We start from the raw sequence: 14,202 nt of genomic DNA, 5'->3' as shown, positions 1-14,202 counted from the left end.
TGGTACTCTTAAGCTCAGTCACTCTCTGACTTAAGGTTGACATTCCCCATTGCAACAGCAGGAAAAGTTGCCTTCCTTCAAGGCTGTTCCCCAGAGTCCTGACACTGTTTTCTGCTGTAAAAAAGAGTAAGATATTGATCATATCTGGGGACCATTTGATTGTGTCCCCCTTTATTCCCACAATGGGATTCTGTGCTGGTAACCTACAAAGTTCTGCTTTGCATGTTGTGTCCTTTTCTTCATCCATTTTTGCAGTGGTCTACTGTAAGAGGGAAAGGGGAGCAGTTCTATTTCAATAAGAAAAGTAAGAGATGGCAGAATGAATTCATATCTGCAGCAACCTTGGAAATTTGGGTTGAAAACCACTAACCAACCATTAGAGCAAACTAATAGATAAATAAAAGATTAAAAAAAACAACAAAGAAGTACTTTCCATTAACTAGCTATATCAGGTTTCATCTGAAATACATTCCCCAAGGATATTCTAGTGCTTTGGGTTTTGCTGTTTTGCTGCCTCATTGAGAAAATAAATTTGAAATTAAATGAGGTTAAAATAGGAGTGGTTTTAAGCATGCGTATTTTGCGAGGGAAGATTGCCTCCAAGTGTTTCTGATATACTTTATCTAAGCAGACAAAAGAAGTCATGATTCTTACAGAAACTATGGAACCTATCATTCTTGTGAAAAATCTAATTCAAAAAATAGGTGAAGCAATTCAGCCAATTTAAATTTGGTTTCTTACTTCTGTGTAATTTTAAACAAATCTGTCATGGAAGAACAAATGTAGAGTGTACTTTTTCAAATTTTCTTTTTCCAAGTTATTATTTTTTCCATGTGACTCTTAACTTGCTGTTTAATTAGCAGGTCATCTTCGTGATTTTGGTTTTTTACTGTCCCTTATTGCTATTTTTTCCCATTTCTGCAAACTATGAAAGCCTATTAGCTCAATGCAAATTTTTCCAGTTATTTCTATAGACTGTGTGTCAAGCTCAGAGGCTTTGGTTTTACCATTACAAAAAGTGAGCTGGGATCTGCCCCTGTCTCCAGTAAGATGCTGGATCAATTATGTCCCAGGTGCACTATGGAATGTTTCACGTTATGTTAGCTTAAGTTAAATGTTCAATTAAAAAAAAAAATCATCCCCCAGCCCTGCAATTGTAAGTGCTGATCAAGATCCAAAAAAACCCCCAAAACCCTAAACCTCAAGAATATGGATAAGACCTGTGAAGCAGCTGCTTTTAGGGTCCTAACTTATCGGTGGGAGCTTTGCTGACCCTTCTGGATGACCAGAGTTCCCAGGGAAGCCACAGGCTGGAAGAGGTGACTGTCACATACAGCTGTTAATCACATTAGCATATCCATTGTCTTCTTAATACTCATTTTAAAACAATATGCATCTCTGTGCACACACACAAATACAGTGTCAGTACTATTGCACTTTGTTCTATATTCCTCATCTGCTTATTTTATTAGTAAAAGTTCCCACTCATTAAAATCTCCTTAGAGGAGAAGTAGTGTTTTTGATGATGACTATTTTTCTGGTTAACATGGAATGAGTCAAGTTTTCTTTTTTAATAGGAAAGCAATTTCTGTATCTCATGATAATAATGTATTATTTTCCTCACAGGAGAAAATACACAGTAAATCTTTCCCATGACATTATTGTGGAGGGATCAAATTTGTTCTCTTTATTCAGTCAAAAATCTGTTGAAAGCTGGTGTGAGTGGAAGGCAAGTAAAGACTTGCAAAATCTGATATTTCTTCTTGATATGACCTCTTTCGTGGTATGTATTCAGTAATCAGTTTCTTCATCTAGACAGAATCCTGGACTGGCCCTAAGCTTCTATTTTACTCGTGGTTTTAGCCTCTTCAGCATGCACAGCAAACCATAACAGCCCAGATTTTCCCTTATTCCTTCCCCTTGAGAAGTTGTTTGAAAAATTAAATAGTCTGCTCTCATGCCTTACAGAGCTGGCTCCCTGGGGTTTTATAGGGAGTGTGACAGTGCTTAGCATCCAGTCCAACTCTGTACTCTCAGGGCAGTAAGAAGGTTCACTGCAGTGGGTGGGATACAGTCCAGAAAACAGTCCTAAGCACGAGCACCCTGACCTGCCCCTTCATGCCTCAAGGTGACTGTAACTGGAAAGCTTTTCTGGGAACACTCCAGGACGGGCACTGGGAGTGGTAAAGTGAGCCACGTCTGCCTTAGCAAGCGGCACGGTGCGATAGGAGTGAGGCATTCGTTGCAGAGTCCCTGGCTGCCATGTTTTGGTGGTTTGAGTGAGGTGGAATAGCTCTGCTCTGGTCACACAGACCAAATACCCATTAGCGACTGAAACACGACAGTTGTGTCCCTGGGGTGCAGCTTAGTTTCATGTGAAATGAATCCAGTTTGTGCACTCTAAGACCACTCGGTTGTGCAAACCAAAGCATAGTAGAGGTTTGCCCAAGAAATACTCTCCAGTTCTGAATTAAAACATCAGCATGGATGCAGCAGAATAGTAACGTCCTATTAAGAAGGTCATATCATTATCCCAGGTGATAGACTGTGGTGATAAAATTACAAAGTGATGAGTGCAGGATGCAGCCTAGGTAGTTTGAATCAAGAGAATAGGAAGTGTAAGAGAGATTTATTTCTCAAAATAGACAGGTAGGTGCTAAATGCCATGGTAGCATTGTCTGATACCACTTCTCGTGAGAGAAATTATTATTTCTGTGCATCACCTTTTTATGTAACTAACTATTGGATAGGCAATGTGCAGGTAAGTAAGTGTTAACAATGCCTCTGTCATACTGTGCAGAGTAAGAAAAAGTGCTTTCCTATGCCACATGCATTTCTGCAGTCAAAACTAATATTTGGTTTCACAAAACCTCTGGGTTTATTTTGGTTAAAAAGCAAAAGAGTAGGATTTCTAAAAAACATAGGTTTTTTGATTGTTTGGAAGATACAGGTTTTTTGAGAAACAGAGTCAAGAAGTGACACCCACAATGGAAAGGTTTAACAAAGTGTTTCTTTCAATTTTTGGAGTATTCTGTATTGCTGTTTTGCATCTCTTGAGTATGTGAAAGAGTTTTTTTCCCCTTTTTTATTTTTCATGGTTTGAAGAATACTAGTAAGTGTCACAGGGTTCAGATCAAAATTTTGAAATTGATAGGAATATTTTGACCATTGCAAATTCAGCTGTTCCTCTGAAACTACTTTCCTTCAAAATGTTAGAGATCAATTCAATTACTATTCCAAGAATATTACCTGTTTCTAATATACCATAACATGTTTATATAGGTCACTCCTGCATGTAACTCTGATCAGCTTAGTGTGACTATGGTATGTCTGGTGCCTTGATAGTTCCTTCAGAGAGTCTGGGTGACTCTCTGTTTACCCCATTGACAGGCTCCAAAAAAGTCTTTTTGAGTCAATGGAATTTACGGATATTTTGTCCTATTCCAGTCTTTGGAGATCTTCATATTATTCCCATTGTGTACTTGAATTCTGACAGGCTCACTTAATGCTTACTGAAAAATGTCAAACAATACCTTTTGGTTCAGTTAAGCCATGTTTTGCCCTTTGATCCTTATGTCAGATCACAGTGAGCAAAGAATGCAAGAATTATTATTCTTACTGTTAGAAAGCCTGAAGAGCAGAGCCAGACACAAGCATGTAGTTCTTAAAGTAGCCACTAACTCTGGAGAAGTGAGAAGGCAGCAGGCTTTGGATAATCACTGCACACAGTCATAGGTAACACAGGATCAGCAGGGACCTTCATGCATACCTGACTGGGCATGGCAAAGGAGGCATATATTTCTGCTCTGCGTTTACAATTCATGCCAGGCTTCTCCCTGAGCGGCTGCAGATCTCTGCTGTACTGGCAGAAAGGGCATGATATGGCTCAAAGTGAATAACCTCCATGAATGGATGAAAATCACTTACTTAATATTTTTGCCAACACTGGTCACTTCTAAGATTCAGCTAAACAGGGTGCTGGGACATCTCATCTAGCCATGGTTTTGCCAAGAAAAGCTGGACCAGATTACCCTAGAGGTCCCTTCTGACCTGGTATTCCACTATTCTGTGATTCTATGGATATGTTAGTCTGTGTTTTCCCTATGCCCACCAGTGCACTTCAGCAGCTAGGCAACTTCATAGTTTGTAAAGGCAAGCAACCGAGCAGTGGACTGTGAGTCTTCTCACTTGTTCACAGTAAGCAAGTTCACAGTAAACAGAGTTGTAATCAAACCAAACCAAATACGGAAACTGCCATGTGAATGAAAGCCTACCTGTCAAAGAAGACAACTGTGCATTTCAGCAAGATGTTTTTAATTTTGTCTTATTAAATTTTTTATTCTTATACTTTCATTCTCATGCTAGGATTTCGTTGAGTGCATATGTGTCCATGATGTGCATTTCACCATTTTTCCTATTAAATGTGAGCAGTAATTTTGGAACTGCATTATGGTTCATCTTTTTCAAGAATTTTAAAGCTAGAGCTGTTAATGTGAAACAGAATCTTTGGAATAAATGGGAATAATCTGGGGCAAGTATTTGGAACAAAAGCTTAATTACATGGGTACCAGATTAAGACATTCTTATAAAGAGTTACAGTATTTTTGATGTGGTGGTTAAAAACAGAAAGCAAAGGGAAGCCAGATTAATTTAGCAACTCAAGTGTAGCAGTTGATTGATTCTGAAAGTCAACAGGTGAATATTTTCCATAGCCCCAACAGAGAGAAAGACTGAATTGAACAGCCAAATTCCTATTGATTTCTTTGGGAGCAGGATCAAGTCTTTATGTCTTGAATAAGTCCATTTTTGATTTTAATGAGAATTACGTGACTTAAATCTTGTTTAATGTTTTGGAAGCAATGGGTAAGGTTTAAATCAAATAATAGGTTTTCTAGACTTTTAATAACGTTATTCTTTTCAGTGCTGCTGTTACCTCAGGGTATTTACTTTTGGCTGTTAGTGTAGTGTAGAAGTTGATACTATTGTGAATGGAATTGGTTAAGTCTTAAAACAGAATGTTTAGATCATAAACATTTTAAAATAAGACTCCATAGAAAAAGATGTGGTGTGTTTGTTTTTTTTAATATATGTTAGTTGTGTTCTTGGTGGGATTTGTTTCAGAGGAGTCACATGCATTCTGGTAGGCAGCTGCAGCCAAAAGATTATTTTAAACCAATGGAGAAAATTCCCTTTTCTCCTTTGCTTTTTCCCTTTCTCCCTTTCTCTCTTTCTCTCTCCCTCTCTCTCTTCAGTAGGACTCTCTATACATCATACAACTGAAGTATAGCCAATCATGGGGTGAAAAATTCATACACTAATATACAAAACAGTGGAAAGTATAGAAACCTTGGCTAAAGATGCCATGCCAGTACCAACCTGTGCTTTAAGAAGTTGATATTTCTTTTCTTCAACACTCAACAAATCTTCAGACTTCAAAACCCATTGGCTACTCTTCCAGAGCCAACAGGATTGCATTGTATATGGAGAATTGCTTGTGTCTACCCTGCACTTACCTGTGGAGTGGCACAGTCATCTTTTTAACAATGACTTAATTCATCAGTGCTGGGTGAAACCAGTTATACTCCAGAAGTTGTTGGGTTTGGGGGGTAACTTATAATAGAAGACATTAATGGAGTAGGTCTTTACTTATCTCAATCAAATGTTGGTGTTTCATGTGCTACACATTATTTTTGGTTTTCATATTTATTTGAAATAAATGTATGTGAGAATGTTTGTTGTCCTGCCTTAAAGATGTAGAGGACTTCTTTTTATAAAATATGAACTCAGTGTGATGAAAGGTATTGTATGTATGTAGTTGTGCAGGCAGAAGTCTTGCCCCACCACAAGCACATACATGTGCCAAAGTAGAAGCTCTTTGTACTGATCAAACAGTGGACATTGTTCAATTATTCCAGAACAGAGTTTGACTTTTTTTTTCCCCCATAAAGTGAAGGTAGAGTTTTCTCCACCTCGCTTTTGAAGCCTCCTATATGCTCTGTTGGATATGGGCCTGAAGTCTCTACCTGCTTTGCACTGAATGGGAACAATTCAAAGTGTTTTTACATTGGTTACTGGTTGTAGCTGTAACAATCCTGAATGGAAAATCTTTGTGTCCATTGCCCTAAAGTATGATGCTCCAAAGGGCCACGGCAGACCTTGATGATGAAGATGGTATCTACATTCAGTATTGTACTGACGGAAGCCTATTCAACCTAAGGCGACTGAAAGCCCATACCAAGACCTTAAACCATCTTGTCCGGGAGCTGCTTTATGCTGCTGATGCCACCCTCGTCACCCACACAGAAGTAGCTCTGCAGCGTTTAAAATCCTGCTTTGCTGAGGCTGCTGAGCTTTTTGGGCTGGAAGTCAGCTTAAAGAAGACAGAAGTTCTCTATCAACCTGCACCTCAGGAAGTCTTCCATCATCCCCATATCACCATTGTCCAATCAGAGCTCGAATCAGTCCAGCAGTTTAATTACCTAGATAGCCTCATCTCCTTGGACGGTAAGATTGACGGAGAGATAGACAACAAGTTAGCAAAGGCATATAGTGCTTTCAGAAAACTCCATAAAAGAGTTTGGCAAAATAAACACTTGAAGAAAAGTACAAAGATCAGTGTTTACAGAGCCATAGTGCTGTCTACTCTTTTTTATGGGTCGGAATCATGGGTCATCTATTGCCACCACCTGTGACTCTTAGAATGCTTCTATCAACGCTGCCTCCGTACAATCCTAAACATCCACTGGTCAGATTATGCAACTAATACGTCTGTTCTAGAACAAGCAGCAATCACAAGTATTGAGGCCATGTTGCTGAGAACACAGCTGCGCTGGGCAGGGCAAGTCTCCAGGATGAAGGATCACCGCCTTCCTAAGATCTTGCTTTATGGTGAACTTGCCACTGGCTGCCTCAAGAGAGAAGCCCCGAAGAAAAGATACAAGGACTCCCTGAAACAACATCTCAGCCTTGGCCATATTGATCAACATAACTGGTCTACTCTGGCCTCCAATTGGGAGGTCTGGAGACATGCTATCTAAAATGCTGCTGCTTCTTGTGAGAACACATGCAGAATCATGCTCGAGGAGAAAAGACAACGCAGAAAGAATTGTGACTTGCCGATACCTCCTAAGGAGTCTTTCTGCTGTGCCTTTTGCAACCGGACTTATCTATCTCATATTGGCCTTTTTAGCCACCAGTGCGCTTGTAGCAAATGTGGGTAGAGCCCTTCCCAAATCTTCATTCACAAAGCCTAGCCATGATCATTAGAAAAGTATTTTAGAGCCTTTAGGTGAAAATGTGTGTGACCAAAGTTTGAAGCGACTGATGGCGAGGAGTCGAATGAAGAAGGGGTTCCAGAAGAGCATAATGTGGTATACTGACCATGTTTGGAACTGGCCAGGAACCTACCCATTACAGAATCACAGAATCAATTGGGTTGGAAAAGACCTCTGAGAACTTTGAGTCCATGTCAACCAGATGTCCAGTCTTTCCTTAAACACCCCAAGAGATGGTGACTCCACCACTTCCCTGGGCAGTCCAATGTCTAATCACCCTTTCTGTGAAGAAATTCTTCCTAATATCCAACCTAAATTTCCCCTGGCACAGCGGGAGGAGTTCATACAGCTCCCTTAGATTAGAGTAGCACAGCTTAGACAACACAATATTTTCTCTATGAGTGGCTGTCCAGTTAGGAACTGTGAAGGAAGCTTTGAACAACATAGGCTTATAAGGAAATAACTTTTAGGTTTTATTAATTTTGATTTTTATTTGCTTAGGCTGTGATTTACAAACCAGACAGATACTAAATAGTATTGTACAGAGAAATTGTGTCATTATATTAGAAATTTACCACATTCTCCTTGGACTAAACTGCAAAGTTTAGTCAGTGGAGTAGAAAAAATTCAGTCAAAAAAACCCCCAAACCAGAACCAAAACCAAACCAAACAAAAAACCCAAAACAAAACGAAACCCCACAAAAAATAAACAAAGCAAGCAAATAAACAAAAAAAAATGAAACAAAAACACTCAACCCCAAAATTTCTTAGAACTTGAGTTTTTAGATGCTTATCTGGGTTGTCAGGAAGTGTCCCAAATTCAAAGGAAAGCATTTACTAGGTCTTAGACAAATATTTAACCTGTTGCAGATTAGAGATAAATACTATACTACAGACATGGCAGGTCATTGATTCCTTTAACAGAATGGAAAGTTAATGATGTTAAGGGATACATATGCAAAGGTTCTTCTGATTGATAGTATTATGTCACCACTTTTCTCCATACCAATTTGTCAAGTAGGACTTGGATTGTCTGTAGAAAGAATCTAATCCATGATTTTGTTATAGTCTGTGTATAAGCACATGCTGCACAATATGCATTTAATCCTGAAATTCTCCTGATTTAAGTCAGACAAAGTTGCTTTCCTTCATATATTTCCGCTCTTTCTCAGTACTTCTTGTTGACATTTCTACTTGTCTCTGAGTTTCTGTGGTGCTACTCAATGTCACTCACAGGGAACCTTTTTAAATTTTCCTAATTTATATTTCCCTTTGGGTGATGGAATGCATCAGGAATTGGAATTACTGTCTCTTCTCTGATTTTGAGATTTCAGTGAATGATTCAGATGAATCATTCAAAAAGAATTGCAGTTTCTTACATGACATTCAGTTCTATTGCATTTCCCACAGTAGTATAAAAAGTCAGCAAACTCTGAACCAGCTTCATGTCCTCCTACATATTTGCCTTCAGACCTGCATGACTTTAGATATTTTTGCACTTAGTAGCCTATATTTATAATGACCAAATAATGGTAGGAAAAAAAAGAGACTGGCAAGAAAACCTACCAAGAGCTGAAAACTGCTCACCTAATACTTGGAGTGTGGGGGGAGTTATTTTGGAGAAAATGTAGGTAAAATCTGTATTAAGTGTATCAGAAATATTGAGGACAATTCTTTGAATGAGTCTGTGTATTTGAGTAGTTTGTGGGGTTTTGAGAAAGAGTCTTTTGCAGCTGTTTTTGTGAGTATGAAGGGTTAAACAATAAAGCAGAAATTCGTCTTCATGCTTTTGCTTAAAATGAAAAGGCCTGGATTTCAGAAGGAGCTGTAAAGCTTTCAGCAGGAATCATGCAAACACTACAGTAAAATGAAAAGCTGAAATGTGAAGAGTGCGTGATGTGAGATGCCAACTCAGCACTTTCAGGAGTCAAGAACAGATCACATTGCTCTAGCAGAGGAGACCACCCTTGGAATTGCAGTGAACTGCAGCAGTGGCTATCTGCTTTGCAATGTAAAGGAGTTATATAGGCTGATACCCCTCCACACAGTTATGTCAGCGGGTGGTAGCCTCTCTCAACAGTTCTTCACTCGGGGGAAAACAGATGTTATTTACAAGTACTTCTGTAGGGGTGGAAAAATCTCCTTATGACCCCAGCTGCACAAGGAAAGGAGAAGAGTAAGAGTGTTCATACCAAAAAGGTTCTTCACTGAGGATGTTTGTTTTTTCTCTCTTTGTATAGGTTCAACATGGGAGAAAACATTACGGCAGATTGGTTTTGAAAGGTAAGCCATAAATTTATTTCCTTACCAGTGCAAAAAGTAAAGGAAGAAAAACTGCTTGGGTGAATTTGCAGAATTATTTATTTTAGTTGACTGAATTTATCAATGACCTCAAATTTAGAAAGGAAGTCATGCAGTGTCATGCACACATGTGTTCAGCTTTTCTGTTTGTGTCCTCTTCTCTTTCCCCAGTCGATCTGAAGCAATTTATTCACCATATAAACTTGGTTTGTGGTGTTTTTTTGTTGGCAACTATACAGCATGCTAGTATTAAAAAAAGGGACACATCATTTGGACACAAGTCTTACTTATGAATGAAAATACTGCTCTCACTTATATTATTTTTTCCACAAAACTTTTGACAAAAGTAAATGAAATTGAAAGAGGTCCCAAGATGTCAGAGAGCTATTCATCATCACAGGAAAATTCAATGTGCAAAATTCCTCAAGTGCAAGAATTTCTTGCAGAAAGGCTTAACCACAAGGTCATCATACCACAAACATATGTCTGTCTTGTAAATTAAACTAGGCCAAGCCTAGTAAAGAGTGATCTGATGTTGGGATTCAGATGCTCAATGTCATATTTATTTTTCGACAAATGGTAAGCAAAAGAGTCTGCCCTCCACTTAAGCAAAGTTTTCAATATTAGTGAAAATTACACATTCTCGGTGGCTGCTTTTGATATCCTTGAAAGGTTATTTTTCACAGATGGTGCTTTTTTCTCAAGTTACATACAATTTGGTACCTTGATGAGCATTTCATTCTGCGTGACATCAAACATGTCTGAAAGGCACTATGGTAAACTATTGATTCTTCCATCACCCAAATTATGAATTAGCACCTGTTGGTCCTGCTTGTCTCCATCAGAATAGGAAAAAAAAAAGTTTTGAGGAGTGCTAGAATGAATTGATACCTTGGGTCTGTGGTTTTAAAATGTCAACAGAAAATGGTCAATGTTTTTTTAACTGAATTTCAAAGCAAGAAAGAGAACCCATGATAGCTGTGTATATGCAATGTATGTACAGCATCCTTGATAGACTGAGAAGCCTGTCTGAGAGGAGGCAAATATGTAGAAGAGATTACTGTGCAGATCCCATTATTGCCACTCTAGTTTGAAAAGCAGAAAGGCTCTCAAATGTCACTTCTTCACCTTGAGAGACTGCTTGTCATCCTAGAGTAACTTGATTTGAAGCAGCACATTAGTTAGCACAGATGGGGTGAAGATTTGAATGCACTTGGCTTGCCATAATCACAGAAGCAAGTATGTTCTCTTACCAGCTTTTTCAGAGAACCAGTGAAGAGAAAAAAAGAAAGATAAATCCTTCACACGGATAGAACAATTAAGATTTGGGGTTAATATTCATCATCTTACCTGTATTTTTAACTCAAGCATTTTTATAACATGGATATATTATAGAATTGTAGAATCACAGAATGGAAGGGACCTTAAACATCATCCAATTCTAACCCTGCTGCTATGGGCAGAAACACCTTTCACTACACCAAGTTGTTCAGAGCCCCACCAAAATTGGCCTTAAACAATTCCAGGGACAAGGCATCCACAACTTCTCAAGTTGGTTGACTAAAAGACTGATGAGTAACATATATGCAAAGTTCAGTGTGAACTCCTTTATAACAATATTTGCTTAATATCATATTTTATTTTATTGCTTAAGGTATTTTTTATATCTTAAGGAATAAATTCCAAAGTAAACAAAGGGATACACATTGCTATATGTAACACTTAGTTGACAGAATTACACTTAACTTGCGGTCACAGAAGTAGAAATCCCAGGTCGGCAAATCTCTCAGACCTGAGAGATTATTCTGGGTATGTTTTACTATGTGCTTTCCCTTATCTTATTCTTTTCAGTAGGAATCCCTTTTTGGCCACTGATAGAGACAGGACAGTGGGCTACATCTGTATTAGCTCTGATCCAGTACAGCTGTTCTTATGTTATTTGTATCAACTCCAGGAAAAGAAGCAACAGCAACAGACTTTGCTATTTAAAAACATATTCTCTGCAAGCTGTTGACTTATGCACACCTGAGTTAGCTGTGGAATATCAATAGCATTTGAATGTGTTGTTTGAGCAAGGACATTCTCATTCAGGAGGAAGCAAGATTTTACACACAAAAGGGAAGATATTAAGTAATGTCCTAAGGAGGAATAATCTTTTCTTTAAAACTGGAAGATTCATACAAAATGTTCTTCTCTAAACTGTTTTAGAGTGGGTTGAGGAACAGGAGATATGGACAGTCAGTTTACACTACAGAAAATTAAGCCCAGATAATTTACAGGTGATGTCACCACTCTTTTGTGACTACATGATGTTTATTCTGCAGTGGTAGAGTGTTTACATTGCTATTGTCTTCATATCCTGAAAAACATTGTGGCACTAAGAGATCTGACTGTGAGGCTTTTATGTAAGCATTACTTGTGAGCTGAGGATGCTGCTTTTCAGTGTGAGGGAAATTAAAAATGCTGGAGCTCGAGTAAAGTAGCCTTATATCCAGGAAATGAGTGTAGTTAAGAGCTTTTCAATTAAAGAGTATATGTGGTTTTGATAGATTTAAATGAAAACCTTTATATTATTGATTGTTTTTCAAGACATTACAAATTAGCTAATTGTATCATACTATGGTAGTCATCACCTTTGTCCAAGATAATATAGACTGCAGTCTCTGACTGTATTTTCTGAAGAAAATTGTGGACACATTTTCAGAATTATGGAAAATACTAGCTTGTATAGTACTGTCCTGCAAGAAACAAATAAAGCTCAGCAAAAATGTCAAGCAAGCTGGTACCTTAATGGTTTCTTTAATAATCTTTAATAAGCAAAAAAAAAAAAGTAGATTTATGGTTAAGTGTGATGGCTTTTTTTGCAAATGTTAACATGGGAATTATTGTTTGTTATTGGGGCTTGTTTAGATGGCACCCACATACTTATAAAAATGTCTGTAAAGCAGCCAACTCTGCTGTACTTTGTTCCAAAAATGATAAAAATATGTTTTAGAAGGCACTGTTCATCTCCCAGACTTAAGATATTTTCAGTCACATTCAGGACCCAATGTATATCATAGAATCATAGAATCATTAAGGTCGGAAAAGACCTCCAAGTTCATCTTTGAGCAAACACCTTTATGTCAACTAAACCATAGCATTAAGTACCACATCCAGTTTCTTGAACATGTCCAGGGATAGTGACTCTACAACTTCCCTGGGCAACCCTTTCCCATGTTTAACCATCCTTTCAGTGAAGAAATTCTTCCTGATGTCCAACTTGAACCTCCTCTGGTTCAGCTTGAGGCCATTTCCTCTTGTCTTGTTGCTAGGAGGCTCACTTGAAATCTCAAGTGAAATAGTTATGAACAATTAACAGTGACTGTGCTTGTTTCCTGGCTACACTGGCAATTAGAAGAGCTTAATGCACAAAGCCTGTTAAAATTCAAAAGGAAAGAGGATCAGGTCAGTCATGGAGCTGGTCTTATCCTGTAATGCAGTCAGTAGTGTTTTTCCAGCTCATGGCTGGGGTGAGGCTTGCAATGCAGAGCCTGGAATGAGCCACAGCCAGTACTGGGGAAATGCAGCTGTAGAAATTATGCCACAGTGCAGAAAATTAAAAACAAAAGAAGGACTTCTTTAAACACCTAAATTTCTCTAATTTGAGCCACCAGATGATGAAGCTTATGTCCTTGTCTAGTAGATTTAATAATGATTACAGAAATGTCTTCTGTTATTACATATTTGTTGACCTATAAATTATCTAATAATTTTAAAACTTTAAGTGGAAGGCATTGGACCTCTTAAAACTCATTGTTCTGTGGGGTTTCCAGACTTCCAGTCTTCCTCTTACTATGCTTCTCTGAGTTGCAATTTCTAATGTGACTAGTAACTACTCAGCTACTAACAACACTCCTATTCCCTTTTTACATTTGTTCCCATGATGTTTCTCCTGTATGTGTAATGCTTTACATTACAGTTCCACAAGACAGACTTAGGAATGATTTAATAACTGTTATTATATGTTAAGTAAATACCAACTGTTTTAGAAAATATATATTTGAAGAATAACAGATGTGTGGTTATTACACTTTTGGCAAAATTTGGTAAGTATGTTTTTCATTGTAAATAACTGTTTCAGTGACACAGAGAAAGGAACTTTTGAGTACCAATTTCATAGTAAATTGTAATTATAAAAATGGAAGAATTTTCCGTATTGAAGATACAACTTTTGTTTGGTTGATATCATCAATCTGATTCTGAAATTATTGTTATTTTTGTGGTATGCAAAAATTTATTATAAATATGAAGTTGTCTATGTATATAAGCAAAAGTAGGTGACTTCTACTCTACATAATACTAATAAGACCTGTCTGCACCATACTTTGTATAGCAACAACATCTATGCAGAATGTTCAAGAAGCAGCATCCCACATTCTGTCTAAATTGATGCTGAGGGTAATTGGCAGTGAAAGCTGCACCTTTTAGTAAAGTACTGTGTATTGGGCTTGTTATGCTTTTTTAAATCCTTTTATTATTCCTGAAGAATGAAGGGGTAGTTGGGGAATGGTAGCTCTCACACTGAAAGGAAAGGGAAAGCAGGTAGGAGCAGAGAAGGGAATAAGACTGCCGAGGAAAGAGGAAA

The 14,202-nt window shown here is 38.0% G+C and overlaps 1 protein-coding gene across 2 annotated transcripts in view; it reads left to right on the top strand.

The window, feature by feature from the left end:
• Positions 1-14,202, top strand: part of PIEZO2 (piezo type mechanosensitive ion channel component 2) — a 297,287-nt gene that overhangs the window by 130,338 nt on the left and 152,747 nt on the right. For both annotated transcript variants that reach the window (XM_027650978.1, XM_027650979.1), the window contains exon 4: positions 9,515-9,557. In XM_027650978.1, coding sequence (XP_027506779.1) covers positions 9,515-9,557 — 43 coding nt within the window. The remainder of the gene's footprint in view (positions 1-9,514; positions 9,558-14,202) is intronic.

Source organism: Corapipo altera, unplaced genomic scaffold, assembly GCF_003945725.1.
Source record: "Corapipo altera isolate COAL_440 unplaced genomic scaffold, ASM394572v1 24, whole genome shotgun sequence".
Taxonomy (NCBI): Eukaryota; Metazoa; Chordata; class Aves; order Passeriformes; family Pipridae; genus Corapipo; species Corapipo altera.
This window is presented reverse-complemented; position numbering and strand designations above follow the sequence as displayed.